The sequence below is a fragment of the Triticum dicoccoides genome, chromosome 6A (assembly GCF_002162155.2).
Source record: "Triticum dicoccoides isolate Atlit2015 ecotype Zavitan chromosome 6A, WEW_v2.0, whole genome shotgun sequence".
Classification (NCBI taxonomy): Eukaryota; Viridiplantae; Streptophyta; class Magnoliopsida; order Poales; family Poaceae; genus Triticum; species Triticum dicoccoides.
The window spans coordinates 92,524,141-92,537,800 of NC_041390.1; the positions used below are offsets into that span (position 1 = coordinate 92,524,141).

General features: G+C 40.3%; 1 protein-coding gene across 1 annotated transcript; it reads left to right on the forward strand.

Annotated features, from left to right (window-relative positions):
- The first annotated feature begins 5,807 nt into the window (after window positions 1–5,807).
- On the forward strand, window positions 5,808–12,960 carry LOC119315237 (26S proteasome non-ATPase regulatory subunit 2 homolog A-like). The gene is made up of 25 exons (XM_037589905.1): window positions 5,808–6,123; window positions 6,254–6,354; window positions 6,817–6,937; window positions 7,025–7,084; window positions 7,187–7,254; window positions 7,657–7,699; window positions 8,425–8,490; window positions 8,598–8,636; window positions 8,712–8,794; window positions 8,953–9,064; window positions 9,145–9,228; window positions 9,373–9,531; window positions 9,615–9,719; window positions 9,797–9,901; window positions 9,986–10,126; window positions 10,209–10,313; window positions 10,397–10,618; window positions 10,894–11,007; window positions 11,098–11,313; window positions 11,479–11,538; window positions 11,614–11,727; window positions 11,833–11,918; window positions 11,996–12,104; window positions 12,197–12,375; window positions 12,465–12,960. The coding sequence occupies exons 1-25, from the start codon at window positions 6,001–6,003 to the stop codon at window positions 12,535–12,537; spliced, it is 2,688 nt and encodes an 895-aa protein (XP_037445802.1). The 5' UTR covers window positions 5,808–6,000; the 3' UTR covers window positions 12,538–12,960.
- The last annotated feature ends 700 nt before the right edge of the window (window positions 12,961–13,660 follow it).

Genomic DNA, 13,660 nt, shown 5'->3' on the forward strand with positions numbered 1-13,660 from the left:
ATTCTTTCCTACCTTAGCCAAATCAATGGATCTATTTCATTAATGCAATTTTCTTTAGGAAACAAATAATAGATTCTTTCCTACCTTAGCCAAATCAACGGATCTCTTTCATTAAGGCAATTTGCTTTAGCAAACAAATAATAGATTCTTTCCTACCTTAGCCAAATCAACGGATTTCTCCCATTAATGCAATTTGCTTTAGGAAACAAATAATAGATTCTTTCCTACCTTAGCCAAATCAATGGATCTCTCTCATTAATGCAATTTTTCTTTAGGAAACAAATAATAGATTCTTTCCTACCTTAGCCAAATCAACGGGTTTCTTCCATTAATGCAATTTGCTTTAGCAAACAAATAATAGATTCTTTCCTACCTTAGCCAAATCAACGGATCTCTCCCCGGTTCGCTTGGCGCGTTTCGGTGGGTGGGCGTGGGGTGGGGGTAATTTGATGGAAAAAAACCGGTTGAAAATAAACCGGTTGAAAATAAACCGGTTGAAAGTGGGGGGAACTATTCAACCAATTCGTCCATTAGGAGTAGAGATTCGTCCATTAGGAGTAGAGATACCTACTATTAAAGAGAATAGGTATTCTTGGTTTGGTTCCGCTTTGTTTCGTCCTATTTTGATTATTTTTATGTATGCTATTTTTTAATTTGAGATCAGTTTCACGAACTTATGAGGTGCGTGCAAGGGAAACGAGAAACAAAGGGCCGAGGAAGTACATGCAAAGGAAACCGGGCCGGCCAGCCCATATGTACATTTTAGTTGCCAGCCCATATTGCACTCAGGACGCTTCGTTGCTCGGTGGAGATTCGCTGAAAAAAGGCACCCGTACGCATCTGCCTCCTCTCCTCGACCCTCGCCGCCGCCACAGCTCATCTCCCTCGCCGCCGCGGGCGCACCTCAGCCCGCTCGCCGCCCCCGTTGCCGCGATCACACCTCAGCCCGCATGTTGCCCCCGTCGCACCCCCCCTCCCTCCAATGGAACCATCTCATCCATTAGGAGGTCGGCCACGGGGTCACGAAGTTGCTGCCGTCACCCTGTTCGGCATGGGTGAAGGTGTCCCATACGCAAGCGAAGGTGGAGCTTCTTCAACATATGCCTCACCACGGGGCTCGCTGCGCTGCTGGCGGACATCCGCGGCATCGCCGGTGTGGAGCGAGACTTCCAGATCACCCGGCGGCTGGGGTTGGAGGACTGCGTTGCCACAGCTCCGCATCGGACGCGAGCGCGACATGGAGCAGCTGCCTCCTTTCCCGTGACGAGAAAGCCCACAGCCCCCGCTAATATCTTATTATTCACTCTTAATCTATCTGACACATACAGTACATGCTTATGTATTGTCTCAATGATTATCCTATTTTTTTAGGAATCAACTTGCGTTTTCTGCAATGTCACCAGTTCATGATGTACAGTATGAGTATATCTTGGAATTGATGATGGATTTACTGTCCTATAGCTTCTATAATTTACTGCACTATAATTTTTCTGATTGTTTGAATTTACAATAAGCTTATGTTTGAATTTACACTACCTTGATCGAAGATTTACAATCCTACAACTTCTGTAATTTACAGTAGTAGCCTCAAGGTTGTGATTGTTGTATTTTACAGTGACCTGGTATGGATTTTACACTATACAGTTACCTGAATTTATAGTGCTACATTTTTCTGAACTATTGGTGTTCTAGACATCTTTTGATGATGCTCTTAGGTGTTGATCCTTATTTTTACTGGAAGAACTATTTTAAAGAGATGTTGAGAGTACTGACCTGCAGTTTTTCTTCTTGGTGTGACTGTAGTTTCCTGATTGTGTAGCCATTCTGTCCCTTTCTTTCTCCATCCTCTTTTTTTTACTGAACTTCCAGTATCTTTGTTGTGATCTTGTTGCTATTGACTGGAATTTTAGTAAAATGAACACTGTAAAATTTATCAAAGTTTAATATGTGATACACCTTAAAAGTTACTGTTTATTCATAGTGAGTTGACTGTAAATTTCAACTGAAGCCACTGTATTTAAAGCTTCATGACGATGAAATGTTTAGTATGTGATTAGTTCATCATGTGTTGATCACTGTACAGCAGGTTGATGATGATTTTACGGCAGCCTAATGATGAATTTATAGTATTTTTGTGTTCAGGAGTTTCTTCCACAAGTATCAACTTCAGATCCTTGATAGTGCCATGATAATTTCACTTTTTGTTCCAAAATTGCTACGAAGAAAGCAAAACTGTCAATAACCTCGAGAAGGTCGTGAGAGTACTGACCTGGCTGTGTTGCGTTTTGGGCCCTTTCATTGCTCGCTCATGGATCACAGAGCACATAGGTCATGCATACACGTGCCATGTTTGTAGTGCCTGGAAAAATTTGGTTGAATGCCCCTTTATTTCCAGTTAAGTTTCTGTTCCCGTTGGTGTCAGATTGTTACTAGGTGATATATTTGATTGAAGGCTAATTCAATTTCAGTCGATTGTAATATAGACACTCCCTTTTTTAATATCAAAGTGTTCTTTGTGGGGGAGTCCTATACGGCGTGCACCCTCCCTCGCGCCCTCGGCGTTCTCATGAGCAAGCACATTTTTCTTTTTCTTTTTCTTTCTATTTTCGTTTTTTCCTTTTTCTTTCCTCTTTTTTCAACTTTAATTTTTCAATTTGTTTGCAAAATTATTTTCAAATTCTTGGACATTTATAAAGCATTTATTTTTATTTAAAAAATCATGTTTTTGAAAAGAAGAAAAGAAAAAAGATTGAGAGACTATTTCATGAACTACTCTTCAATCATGCCAAGAATGCCAAGGTGGCTTCTTAATGACCAAAATTCAACCGAGAAGCAATGACCAGTGTAACATTAATAGCGACATTTATTAGAACTGAATATAAGAAATGCTGTGTAATGGTTTGCTAGGTGCGTCGTTCGACGAACAAAGTGGCCCATGTTTTAGCTAAGGAAGGATGTACGATTAAGCTTTGTAAAATATGGATCCATGTCCCGCCGGAGTTTGTTATCATGCTGGTAGGCTCGGAATTAATGGAACTGGTTAATAAATCACAGCAATTTCAACTAAAAAGGGTACGTAATGACATATGAAGCAGGTTTTGCAAGATTTCATGCCCGTTGCAATGCACGGGCATTTGTACTAGTAAACTCTAATAGGATTTGGACTTCGTGCATAGAGGGACTTTCATAGTGGTTTCCGCGTCAAATGGCATGAAAACCTCCTGACGAGGGGGAGCACTATGTCTCGCTTATAGCGAGACCTAGCGTGCTCTCGCGTCAGGCGCCTCTCTACATGGGCATGTCCAGACGCGCGGGAGGCTACGACCTTTTTGTTGTTGTGCCTTTTCACCTATTTTCCTTTATCTTTTTTTTACCTCCGTTCATACTTCCAAATGTTCAAAATAAATATATATTTTTTACATAAAACTTTGAAAACAAAATCTTAACCCAGCATTTGAAAAATGTTAAATGTGACTAAAGAAAATGTTTCTCATGTGTACAAAAAATGCATACATAAAATATATATCGTGCGTGAATTTTTTTAGCATGTATTTAGAAAGTGTTAATATATCATTTTAAACAAATATTTGTAAAATGTTCATCAAGCATTTGAAAAACATTAAATGTGTATAGGAATAAATGTTGACCATGTATTAAAAATATCAAACTTGTACTTGGAAAATGTTAATTAAGCATTTGAAAAAAGTATTGAAATGTGTATAAACATGTTGACCATGTGTTAAAAATGTTAATCTTGTATTTGAAAAATGCTAATCAAGCATTTGAAAAATGTTAAAAATGCGTACAGAAAAAGTGATGGCCATTTTATTTAAAAACCAAGCATTTGAAAAAAGTTGAATTAAAAAATTCTTTGTTTACAAAAAGTGTATACATAAAATATACAATGTGTGCAAAAAAGTTGATCGTGTATTTGGAAAATGTTAATCACGCATTTGAAAATATATTAAACAAGCACCGGAGAAATGTTAATCAACTATTTGAGAAATGTGAAATGTGCATAGAAAAAGTGTTGACTATATATTAAAAGCATTAATATTGTATTTTTTTAATTTTAAATCAAGAATGTGAAAATGTGTATAAAAATGATGACCATGTATTAAATAATTATTAATATTGTATTTAAAAAACATTAATCAAGCATTTGAAAATATGTATAGAAAAAACATTAACTATGGATTTAAAATGTTAAACATGTATTAGGAAAATTTTCTCGATGTATACGAGACATGTAGAATGAAAACCAAAATAATAAAATTCAAAAAAACAAAGAAAACAAGGAAACTAAAGAAACAACTGTAAAAAGAACAAAAACATTGAAAACCGATAAAGAAACAAAGAAAAAAAAGAAAAATCATTGAAACCCAAGAAAGAAACAGAAAACCAAAAAGAAGAGGAATAAGAAGGAGAAATAAAAGAAAAATCAATGAAAAACGATGAAAGAAACAAAAGAAATCAAGGAAAAACTAAAGGGAATTAAAAATATATAACAATGAAAAAAGAAACTGGAAAAACCCTAAAAAGAAATAAGAAAATGAAATAGGAAACAAAAAAATGAAAAAAAATTGAATGAACACAATTCAAAAAGACCGGGAACGAACGAAACAAGTAACACACTATTGGGCCCGCCCATATGCGTTGTGCAGGAAAGCTTCAGTGAGACGGATGCCAAAATCATTACTTAAGGGGTACCCCTTATAAAGGTTACTCCCACCTTCCGAGGTTGCGGTTAGTGGTGCACAGCATGTGCACCATTTGTCGCAAACCAGGGAATTTTCCTTTTTTCAATAGATTTGTTTATTGAAAGCATTTTATCTCTTAACCCGTGAGTCTAAACGGCTAACCATTTTCACCTTCGGATTTCTCGAGTCGTGATCTTCGAAAATAGATCCCAAGTTAATAGGTTTCGATGAAATTCATTTCCACAGAAAATCCAGAAAAAAGGGAAGAAAAAACTCGAGCTGGAAGCTCAATTTTTCCCACCTTTTTCCATTTCCGAGCAAATTTGTGTCTCTCATGGAAGAAAAAAACTGTGTTTTTGCCTTTCCCCGAGGCACAGTGCCTCTCGTGGAAGCAAATATCTCTGCCTCTCATGAAAAAAAAGAGTTTTCCACTTTCCGAGAGGCATAATTGTGCCTCTCGTGGAAGTAAAATTGTGCCTCCACGAGAAACAAATCGGTGCCTCTGGCGTAAGGAAAAACATGTTTTTCCTTTCCGAGAGTGTCTCTCAAGAAAGATTTTTTTCATGCAACTGCTTTTTGATTTTTTTGTCCAACATCTACAAAAAACTGGGCAAAGGCTGAAAGCCGAAAAACAAAAAAAAACATCTAAAATCTGGAAGGGCATAAAAAAACAAAATCCAAAGGAAACACCAAGCACACGACAAGTGATCGCGGCTGAGAACGTGCCAAGTAACCCTTGCAAGGCTCTGCAATGGGTACCCTCAGTTAGTTTTTTTTGAGGGGCACCAGTTGCTCTCAGACAGATGCTAGCCTCGCTATAAGCAAGAAGTAGCATTCGCGCCCGATGGGCTGGTGTTATTAATGAAAAAACGGGCCTTCTATTGGTATTTGCGGTTCCTCCCAACAAGCCCGAAACACCAGCCCATCATTACTATATTTTGAGCGTAAACCAGCCCATTACTATTGGGCCGCGCCGACCCGACCGAACCCGTGACAACAGAGTCCAAGGCAGGCCGGGCGGCCCAGATCCAAACTTGGGGGAGGGGCAAATCGGGACAGAAAAGGAGTGACAAGTTCATCCACCTCGCGTCCGGCTCCAACTCGCAAGCAAAGCGGAGATCCCCTCTTCCGCTTCCGCCTCCGCCTCCCCCTCAGCCTCTCCAGAAAATAAACCCCCACCCAGCACCTCGAGTCGCCTCCGTACCGTACCCCCGCACCACTCGCCCCCCGAACCCTAGCCAGCCAGCCCGCCAGCGCCGTCGGCGAATCGAATCCGCGGGCGTCCATCCAGCCAGCTGACATGTCGCCGCCCGAGAACCCCAACGGCGGGGCCGCCGCCGCCGCGCCCTCGGAGCCCGCGCCGCCCGCCAAGCCTTCTTCCTCCAAGGGGAAGAAGAAGGACGACAAGAAGGACGACGATCTGGTGAGCTTCCCCCCGCCGTCCCCCCTCCCCTCCGCCCGGTCTCTCCCGGCCGGCCGAGATCGGGGAGCGTCTCGCTTCGATCTGCGGCTTTCGCCCCGCCTGATGTGTTTTTTTGCTTTGGTGCGCGCAGTCGGAGGAGGACCTGGCGCTCAAGGAGCAGCTCGAGCTCTACGTGGTGCGCGCGCAGGACGTGGATCCCGGCGTGCAGAGGCTCGCCCTCGAGAGCATGAGGTACTACAATCTCTTCCCTTGCTGGGACCTCAAGATTCAGTTTTTGGTCCCCGAATTCTGTCCCGTGCCTAGGTCTGGTGGTGCGTCGGCTGCTTGCTCTAGGTTTAGATTTCCGATCTCTGCGCGAATTTGACGAGTGGCTGGCTCTAGTTCTGCCCTCTTATCTGACGAACCATTATGAACTGCTGTCACTCTAGTTTGTCTAAAAAGATTAGCCTTTGTGTGCTCTCGACTGAGATTTTGACCTTTACAGGCAGGAGATTCGTTCCTTTGGCTTGCCATAAGTTTAGATTTCTGCTCTCTCTCTGAATTCCTTGAATGTGTAGCTATAGTTTTGGTAACTTTTGTTCCATCTATCTGGCAAGGTCTCGTTGAGTGCTGCCACTGTAGTAGTTTGTGTAAAAAACAATGTTTTCTTGCTTTAATTCTGTTAGCTGCCACTGAGATTTTGACCCCTACCAGGCAGGAGATTCGCTCAGCTACAAGCTCGATGACGTCTGTCCCAAAGCCACTGAAATTCCTCCGCCCACACTATGGAACCCTCAAGTCCTACTATGAAACTATGCCAGAATCTGAGCTAAAGGTATACTTTACACTCACACCTTTGTTGTACAGTGATTTAAATACTGATTCTGGACAGTGCTGATATAACCACACAACTGTTTTGCAGAAGTACATGGCTGACATACTATCGGTGTTGGCCTTGACAATGTCTGCTGAAGGAGAAAGGGTATGTGCCTGCCATGTTCCTACTCTGCCACAATTCAGTTTAATACCTTTCAGTGGGAATTGAGGTTAGCTTGCTTAAGAGTTTGCCTTTTCATCGTTTCAGGAGAGCCTGAGGTACCGTTTGTTGGGCTCTGAAGGCGACATTGGTTCCTGGGGTCATGAATATGTGAGGTAAGAACAATACTACATAAATTTAGGCAGACATATATTGATACCCAGAAATACAAATGCTTACCAGTAAGAGGTTAAAGTTTGAATTAGGCAGACATATGATACTCAACATGGCCTATTCCTAGGACTGTTACAATGAGTTAGTTGTACCATGATAAGATAAAAAGTTCCTTATGGTGGACATATATTGATTATGCATCATTATCTATTCTACTTTGGTTGCTATATGTGTTCTGACTGCAAGGTTTATGTTATGTGATAGCTAATTTGTATATAGCTATCTGACCAAGTCTCCGATACCTTGTTGAATTCAGTTTATTATTGCTTTTATGGACATTGTGGGTTTTGTAATTTGTTATACTTACACAATTGTTGGATTCTACTGAAACCTTCTCGTGACAGGAATCTGGCTGGTGAAATTGCTCAAGAATTCCAAAAGCGCCAGGTTGGAACTCTCATCCTTGTATCATTACTACGTGGAACTCCTGCCTTGCTCTTTTTGTGCCTTCATTCTTCTATTTGCCTAATTGTGATAACCCTTTATGTTTTACTTAGGATGCTTAACTTCCTACCATATCTAGACATCGTTGATGTAATTTGATAAATATTATTACCCCTTTTACAATACTGTGAGTGATTTACCTCATTATTTTGGTGACTACTAGTCATGCTTGTAGGTTTTAATCAGTTTGCAGAACTACTGTAGTTAATTGCCATATCCTACTCGCTCTAGTTCTCTAAAAGCTGCTGTTGTGGACATCGGCAGTCGCTAGTATTCAGCTTTGAGTACTATGTGTTGTGATATATTCATAAAGCTAAACATAAGAAGACTTATGAAACATTCTATTGAAGACTAATTGACGATATGATTTTTGATTATCTAACTGAGATATTTTAAAGGATATTAGTAGTCAAAGTTTGAATTTTAGTAGTCAAAGTTTTGGATATTGTACTTTACTTATGCCCAAAACATCATCTTTTCAACAACTGGAGTGAGTAACTGGGTTGCCTTATTTTAATATCCACAGTCTCGATCACATTTTATGTACTTGTCTTTTTTTAATGTTGCATGGTTGCAACCGTACTAAGTAGATGATCTCTGTTTTTTTTTACTATTTCTTGTGTATATATATATTTCAAACCTCAAGTGTTAATTTTGTATTTCTGCAGGGTGATGACATGCCGATTGATGAGTTAATGGAACTAGTGCAGCAAATTGTCTCATTCCACATGAAGGTTTGTTCATTGAAAATTGTGAACATACACACTCCCTCCATTACAAAATAATTTTGTGGTGATGCATTGACGCCTTGTTTATTTTCTTGTCATTTTTTGTATAATAGCATAATGCTGAGCCTGAAGCTGTAGATCTTCTGATGGAGGTATTTTGACTTCCACAGTACATTAGCTGTAGCTATTCACCAATGGTTATGCTGATGCATGGTATTTCGTTGCAGGTTGAAGACCTTGATTTGCTAGTTGAGCATGTTGACTCAACAAACTACAAAAGAACTTGTTTGTACCTCACTAGTTCGTCTAGGTATGTCTACAACTCTACACATTAGGTTATACACTGCTATTTTTCTACTGTGTACATCTCTCTAAATGTATTTTCTGGAAAAAGTTCTCTTAAATAATAAATTTGAATTTTATTTGACTTGAATTAATGTTTAGCTCCATCTCAATTTCAAACTGCAGATTCCTCCCTTCTCCAGATGATACGCTGGCACTTGATATAGCATATACCATTTACATGAAGTTTGAAGATCTTGCAAGTGCATTGCGCATTGCTTTGCTTCTTGACAACAAGGTAAGCAGAAAATTATTAAAAGTTGTACTCCTCTGTTTAGTTATTACCTTTAAACTGACATGCATCTCAATGATTTGTAGTCCATACAGTATGTGAAGCAGGTCTACACAGCAACTGACGATCTTGTACTCAAGAAGCAATTCTCATACATCATTGCACGCCATGTATGTGTTTTCCCTCCCTTTCCCTCTTTCCACATCCCTGTGAATTTTGATTCCGTCTGTACCCTTACCTTGGTTCATTGTTTATGTCTAAATTTAAAGTAGCTTATCTTGCAAATTTTGACCGTGAGCTCTCCTCTTCTGAAGGGTTTGGCCATGGAGATTGATGATGAGATAGCTGCAGATGAAAATGACAAGGAAATGTTACAAGAAATAGTTAATAACACCAAGCTGAGCGAGGGGTACCTCACTCTTGCTCGTGATATTGAAGTTATGGAGGCAAAATCTCCAGAAGATATTTATAAGGTGACCTATATTTCACCGATTTCATCTTTATGGTAGGCTTTTTAGTCCATTATAAAAGTATGCTTATACTTTCTAATCTTTAGGTCCATTTGATTGACGGACGTGGTGCCAGCTCCAGTCTTGATTCTGCAAGACAGAATTTGGCTGCAACATTTGTTAATGCATTCGTTAATGCTGGATTTGGCCAGGTTAGTTTTTGTGGAGAAAGTGTTATTTGTGGTCCATATGAGGCAAGAGTGAATATTAAGTTTGTTCCTTTGTGCAGGATAAGCTGATGACTGCTCCATCTGATTCTTCCAGTAGTGGGTCTTCTGGAAACTGGTTATTTAAGAATAAGGAACATGGAAAAGCCAGTGCAGCAGCTAGCCTGGTACAATCACATCATTAGTTATATTCCTAACAACAAGGTTTCTTTAAGTTATAACTAGCCACTAAATGAAATTATTGCTTGCAGGGAATGATTCTCCTGTGGGATACTGATTCTGGGCTTGCCCAGCTCGACAAGTACTTGCATAGTACTGATACTCATGTTGTTGCTGGAGCTTTGCTAGGTATTGGAGTTGTCACATGCGGTGTGAAGAATGATTGTGACCCTGTATGTATTCCAAGTTATTAGCTGCTTCCTCTCCCCCTCTGATATTATGCAAGTTCTGTCTTTAATAAGAATTTGTTTCCAGGCACTTGCTATCCTCATGGAGTATGTTAACAAGGATGACTCAAACATACGGATTGGTGCAATCTTGGGTCTTGGTATCGCATATGCTGGTTCTCAAAAGGACGAGGTGGAAATCGGTGCTTGCTATTGTCTGTTGTTACCTTATCATCAGTTATGTATTTCGTACTAACATGTTTTCCTGTATTCCAGCTAAGAGTGCAACTATCTGCTATACTGGGAGACCCCCAAGCAACACTCGAGGTCTTGGTCTTCACTGCTGTTGCTTTGGGATTGGTGTTTGTTGGTTCATGCAATGAAGAGATTGCACAATCCATCATATTTTTCTTGATGGAGCGTAGTGAGGCCGAGCTGGCAGAGCCAATTATACGCCTTCTTCCTGTTGCGCTTGGCCTTCTATATCTTGGAAAGCAGGTAAATACTCAACATTTACAGTTTCATTCAGTTTGTCATGCACGAAAAAAATATTATGTGTTTAGTGGATATATCTATTTAGAATGCTATTTGTTTTAAGGATTCGCCTACTCTTTTATGAATGGCATCTCTGGGATCCAACTAGAAAGTTGATTGCAATTGTTTCATACTATGTTGTTGCTATTGATTCTAAATTCAGCTTATGCACACATCTTCATCATAATTCAAGGCAATGTAAATACATCAGATAACTTATTAATAGCGAGCTATTTCAGGAAAGTGTTGAGGCTACTGCGGAGGTTTCTAAAACATTTGATGAGAAGATCAGGAAATATTGTGACGTAACACTGATGTCCCTTGCATATGCTGGAACAGGAAATGTGCTCAAGGTTCAATCCCTATTTTAACATGTTTGCTGACTTGTAGCGGCTTCAAACTGTGTTCTAATGGCTCCAACGTTTTCCCAATTCTTAATGCAGGTTCAGAAACTTCTTGGTATTTGCTCACAACATCTTGAGAAAGGTGAAACACACCAAGGCCCAGCTGTCCTTGGAATTGCTCTTATTGCCATGTCTGAAGAATTAGGAGCTGAAATGGCTGTACGATCACTTGAACGTCTTTTACAGTATGGCGAGCAGAATATTAGACGAGCAGTACCCCTTGCTCTTGGTATCCTCTGTATTTCGAACCCCAAGGTAATAAGTTACTGGAAATCTTTGTTGCTATAAAAGCCAATTGTTAATTTTGCCCAGTACATACTGGGACATTCTCCATGTTATGAATTAAATGCTTGTTCAGTGGTTCATTTTCAGTGTTATGTTGTTTATATTTTGGACAATTCTAATATCTTTATATTTCAGGTAAATGTAATGGACACACTGAGCAGATTGAGTCATGATGCAGATGCTGATGTTTCAATGGTATGTACTTCTTAGCCTAGCAGTTACTTTCTAAAATCCATGCTTCCATCTTATAACTTGTTTACCTTGGTCTAGGCTGCGATAATCTCACTGGGATTGATTGGTGCTGGTACAAACAATGCCAGAATAGCTGGTATGCTTCGTAATCTTTCGAGTTATTACTACAAAGAGGCTGCTCATCTATTCTGTGTAAGTACATATCCGGTGCTCCTTCAGCATCCTTTTTCCTATGGTGGTTTCCTGTTTGTATTGGAGTTGCAGACTTGCATATGCTGATCAGTTTTATATGTTCAGGTAAGAATTGCTCAAGGGCTTGTTCACCTTGGGAAGGGTTTGCTGACACTTTCTCCATACCATTCCGACCGGTTTCTTCTTTCCCCGTAAGTAACTATCTTCAAGCACTGAATTTGCCCTTCAATATTGTTGGATTCATCTGACAATTCCTTTGTTTTCTTAGGATGGCACTTGGAGGGATTGTCACTGTTCTGCACGCATGCCTTGATATGAAATCCACCATTCTAGGGAAATATCACTACATTCTTTACATTATTGTATTGGCAATGCAGGTATGTATATAACTCATCTGCCAATTTTTATAACCAGACCAAACAGCCAGTTGATGATATAAAGATTATAAACTCTTCTTTCCTTATTACAGCCAAGGATGCTTTTGACGGTGGATGAGGATCTGAAGCCTCTTCCTGTTCCAGTGCGGGTTGGGCAAGCAGTTGATGTGGTCGGGCAGGCAGGAAGACCTAAGACGATCACCGGCTTTCAGACGCATACCACTCCTGTCTTGCTCGCAGCCGGGGAGCGAGCGGAATTGGCGACTGACAAGTAAGTTCAACTAGGACTCCATGTGTTCTTTATCGTCTGAGTATGTTCCTCTCCATGGCAGCTAACCACTGTTGCCTTGTGTCGTGCAGGTACATCCCCCTGACCTCGACGTTGGAGGGCTTTGTAATTCTGAAGAAGAACCCGGAATACCACGAGGAGTGAGGGAAACCCCCTAGGATTTGATCTGATGCAAGTTTTTGGAGTCCACCAGCTTGGCAGACTCGGAGTTAAAGGTTGTCGTCACCGAGGATCCTTTGATATGCCCTCACACAAGGCACTTGCTGGTGTTTCATCCAAAAACTTTTTATTCCGTCCACCAGAGCTGTAACTAACTGCAAGCTTGTTTGGTTGCCCGAATGGACCGGCATGCCACTTTGTACCCACACTGGTGGACATGTAGGAGTTGAACTGGTGGTGTCTTTTGACCTTAAGCTTATTTGTATATGTATCAAGTGTGTACTGAAAGTTACATCTTTAGAACTGATACGGCGTTGTCATTCATTAGCACAGTATGTTTAGCCTTTTTTGTGGACCTGCGGCCGTCTACTTATTTTTTGTGGAGTACCATGTTATGTCAGCAGTTAATGACTTGCTGTGCTGTGTTGAAAGTGTTGCTGCTATTTTTTACGATGTGTTTATGCTGATACGATTACAGTTTCAACTAAATTGCAACCTGGCCTGGCCGAACGCAATTGCAACCTGTGAAGAACTCTTATTTCATACGTAGAACTAAATTAGTGTCTTGCCAAACCTTTGCCCATGCCGAAAAAGAAGCGGTTATTCATCAGAACTTGTAAGCGGAAAAAATGGGAATTTGGAGGGATTTTTGTAGGGTCCCCAACCTCAACCAAACAAAGCAATGTTCGTTGTAAATTTATTTTCCAATTAAATCGTCTTGTTTTGCCGCAAAATCATTTAAAAGTGTGGCAGTACCCAACGTTTTAAGTGCATATAGGAGAAGCTTTGCAAACCAATGAGCACAAAGCATGTGGAGGTAAACAAGAAACCACTAATTTCTGCGTGTGATTTTTGTTGCTATTTCTATTATATTTCACAGTTCAGCTGGAGGACATGTATAAGAAAATAAGAGGGGGTGGTGTTAATTTATGGTTCTTTGATGCGGCCATGCGGGAATGGGAAAAGTCGAAGAAGAGGGAATGTGCGCGGAAACTTGAAATGGTGCCCGAGCGTGGAACTACCTATAGGTACTAGTCGAAAAAACTGCGTAATATTAGTTGATTTTTTTTTGGAATAATAACAATACATTGGTATCGGTAAATTCAAA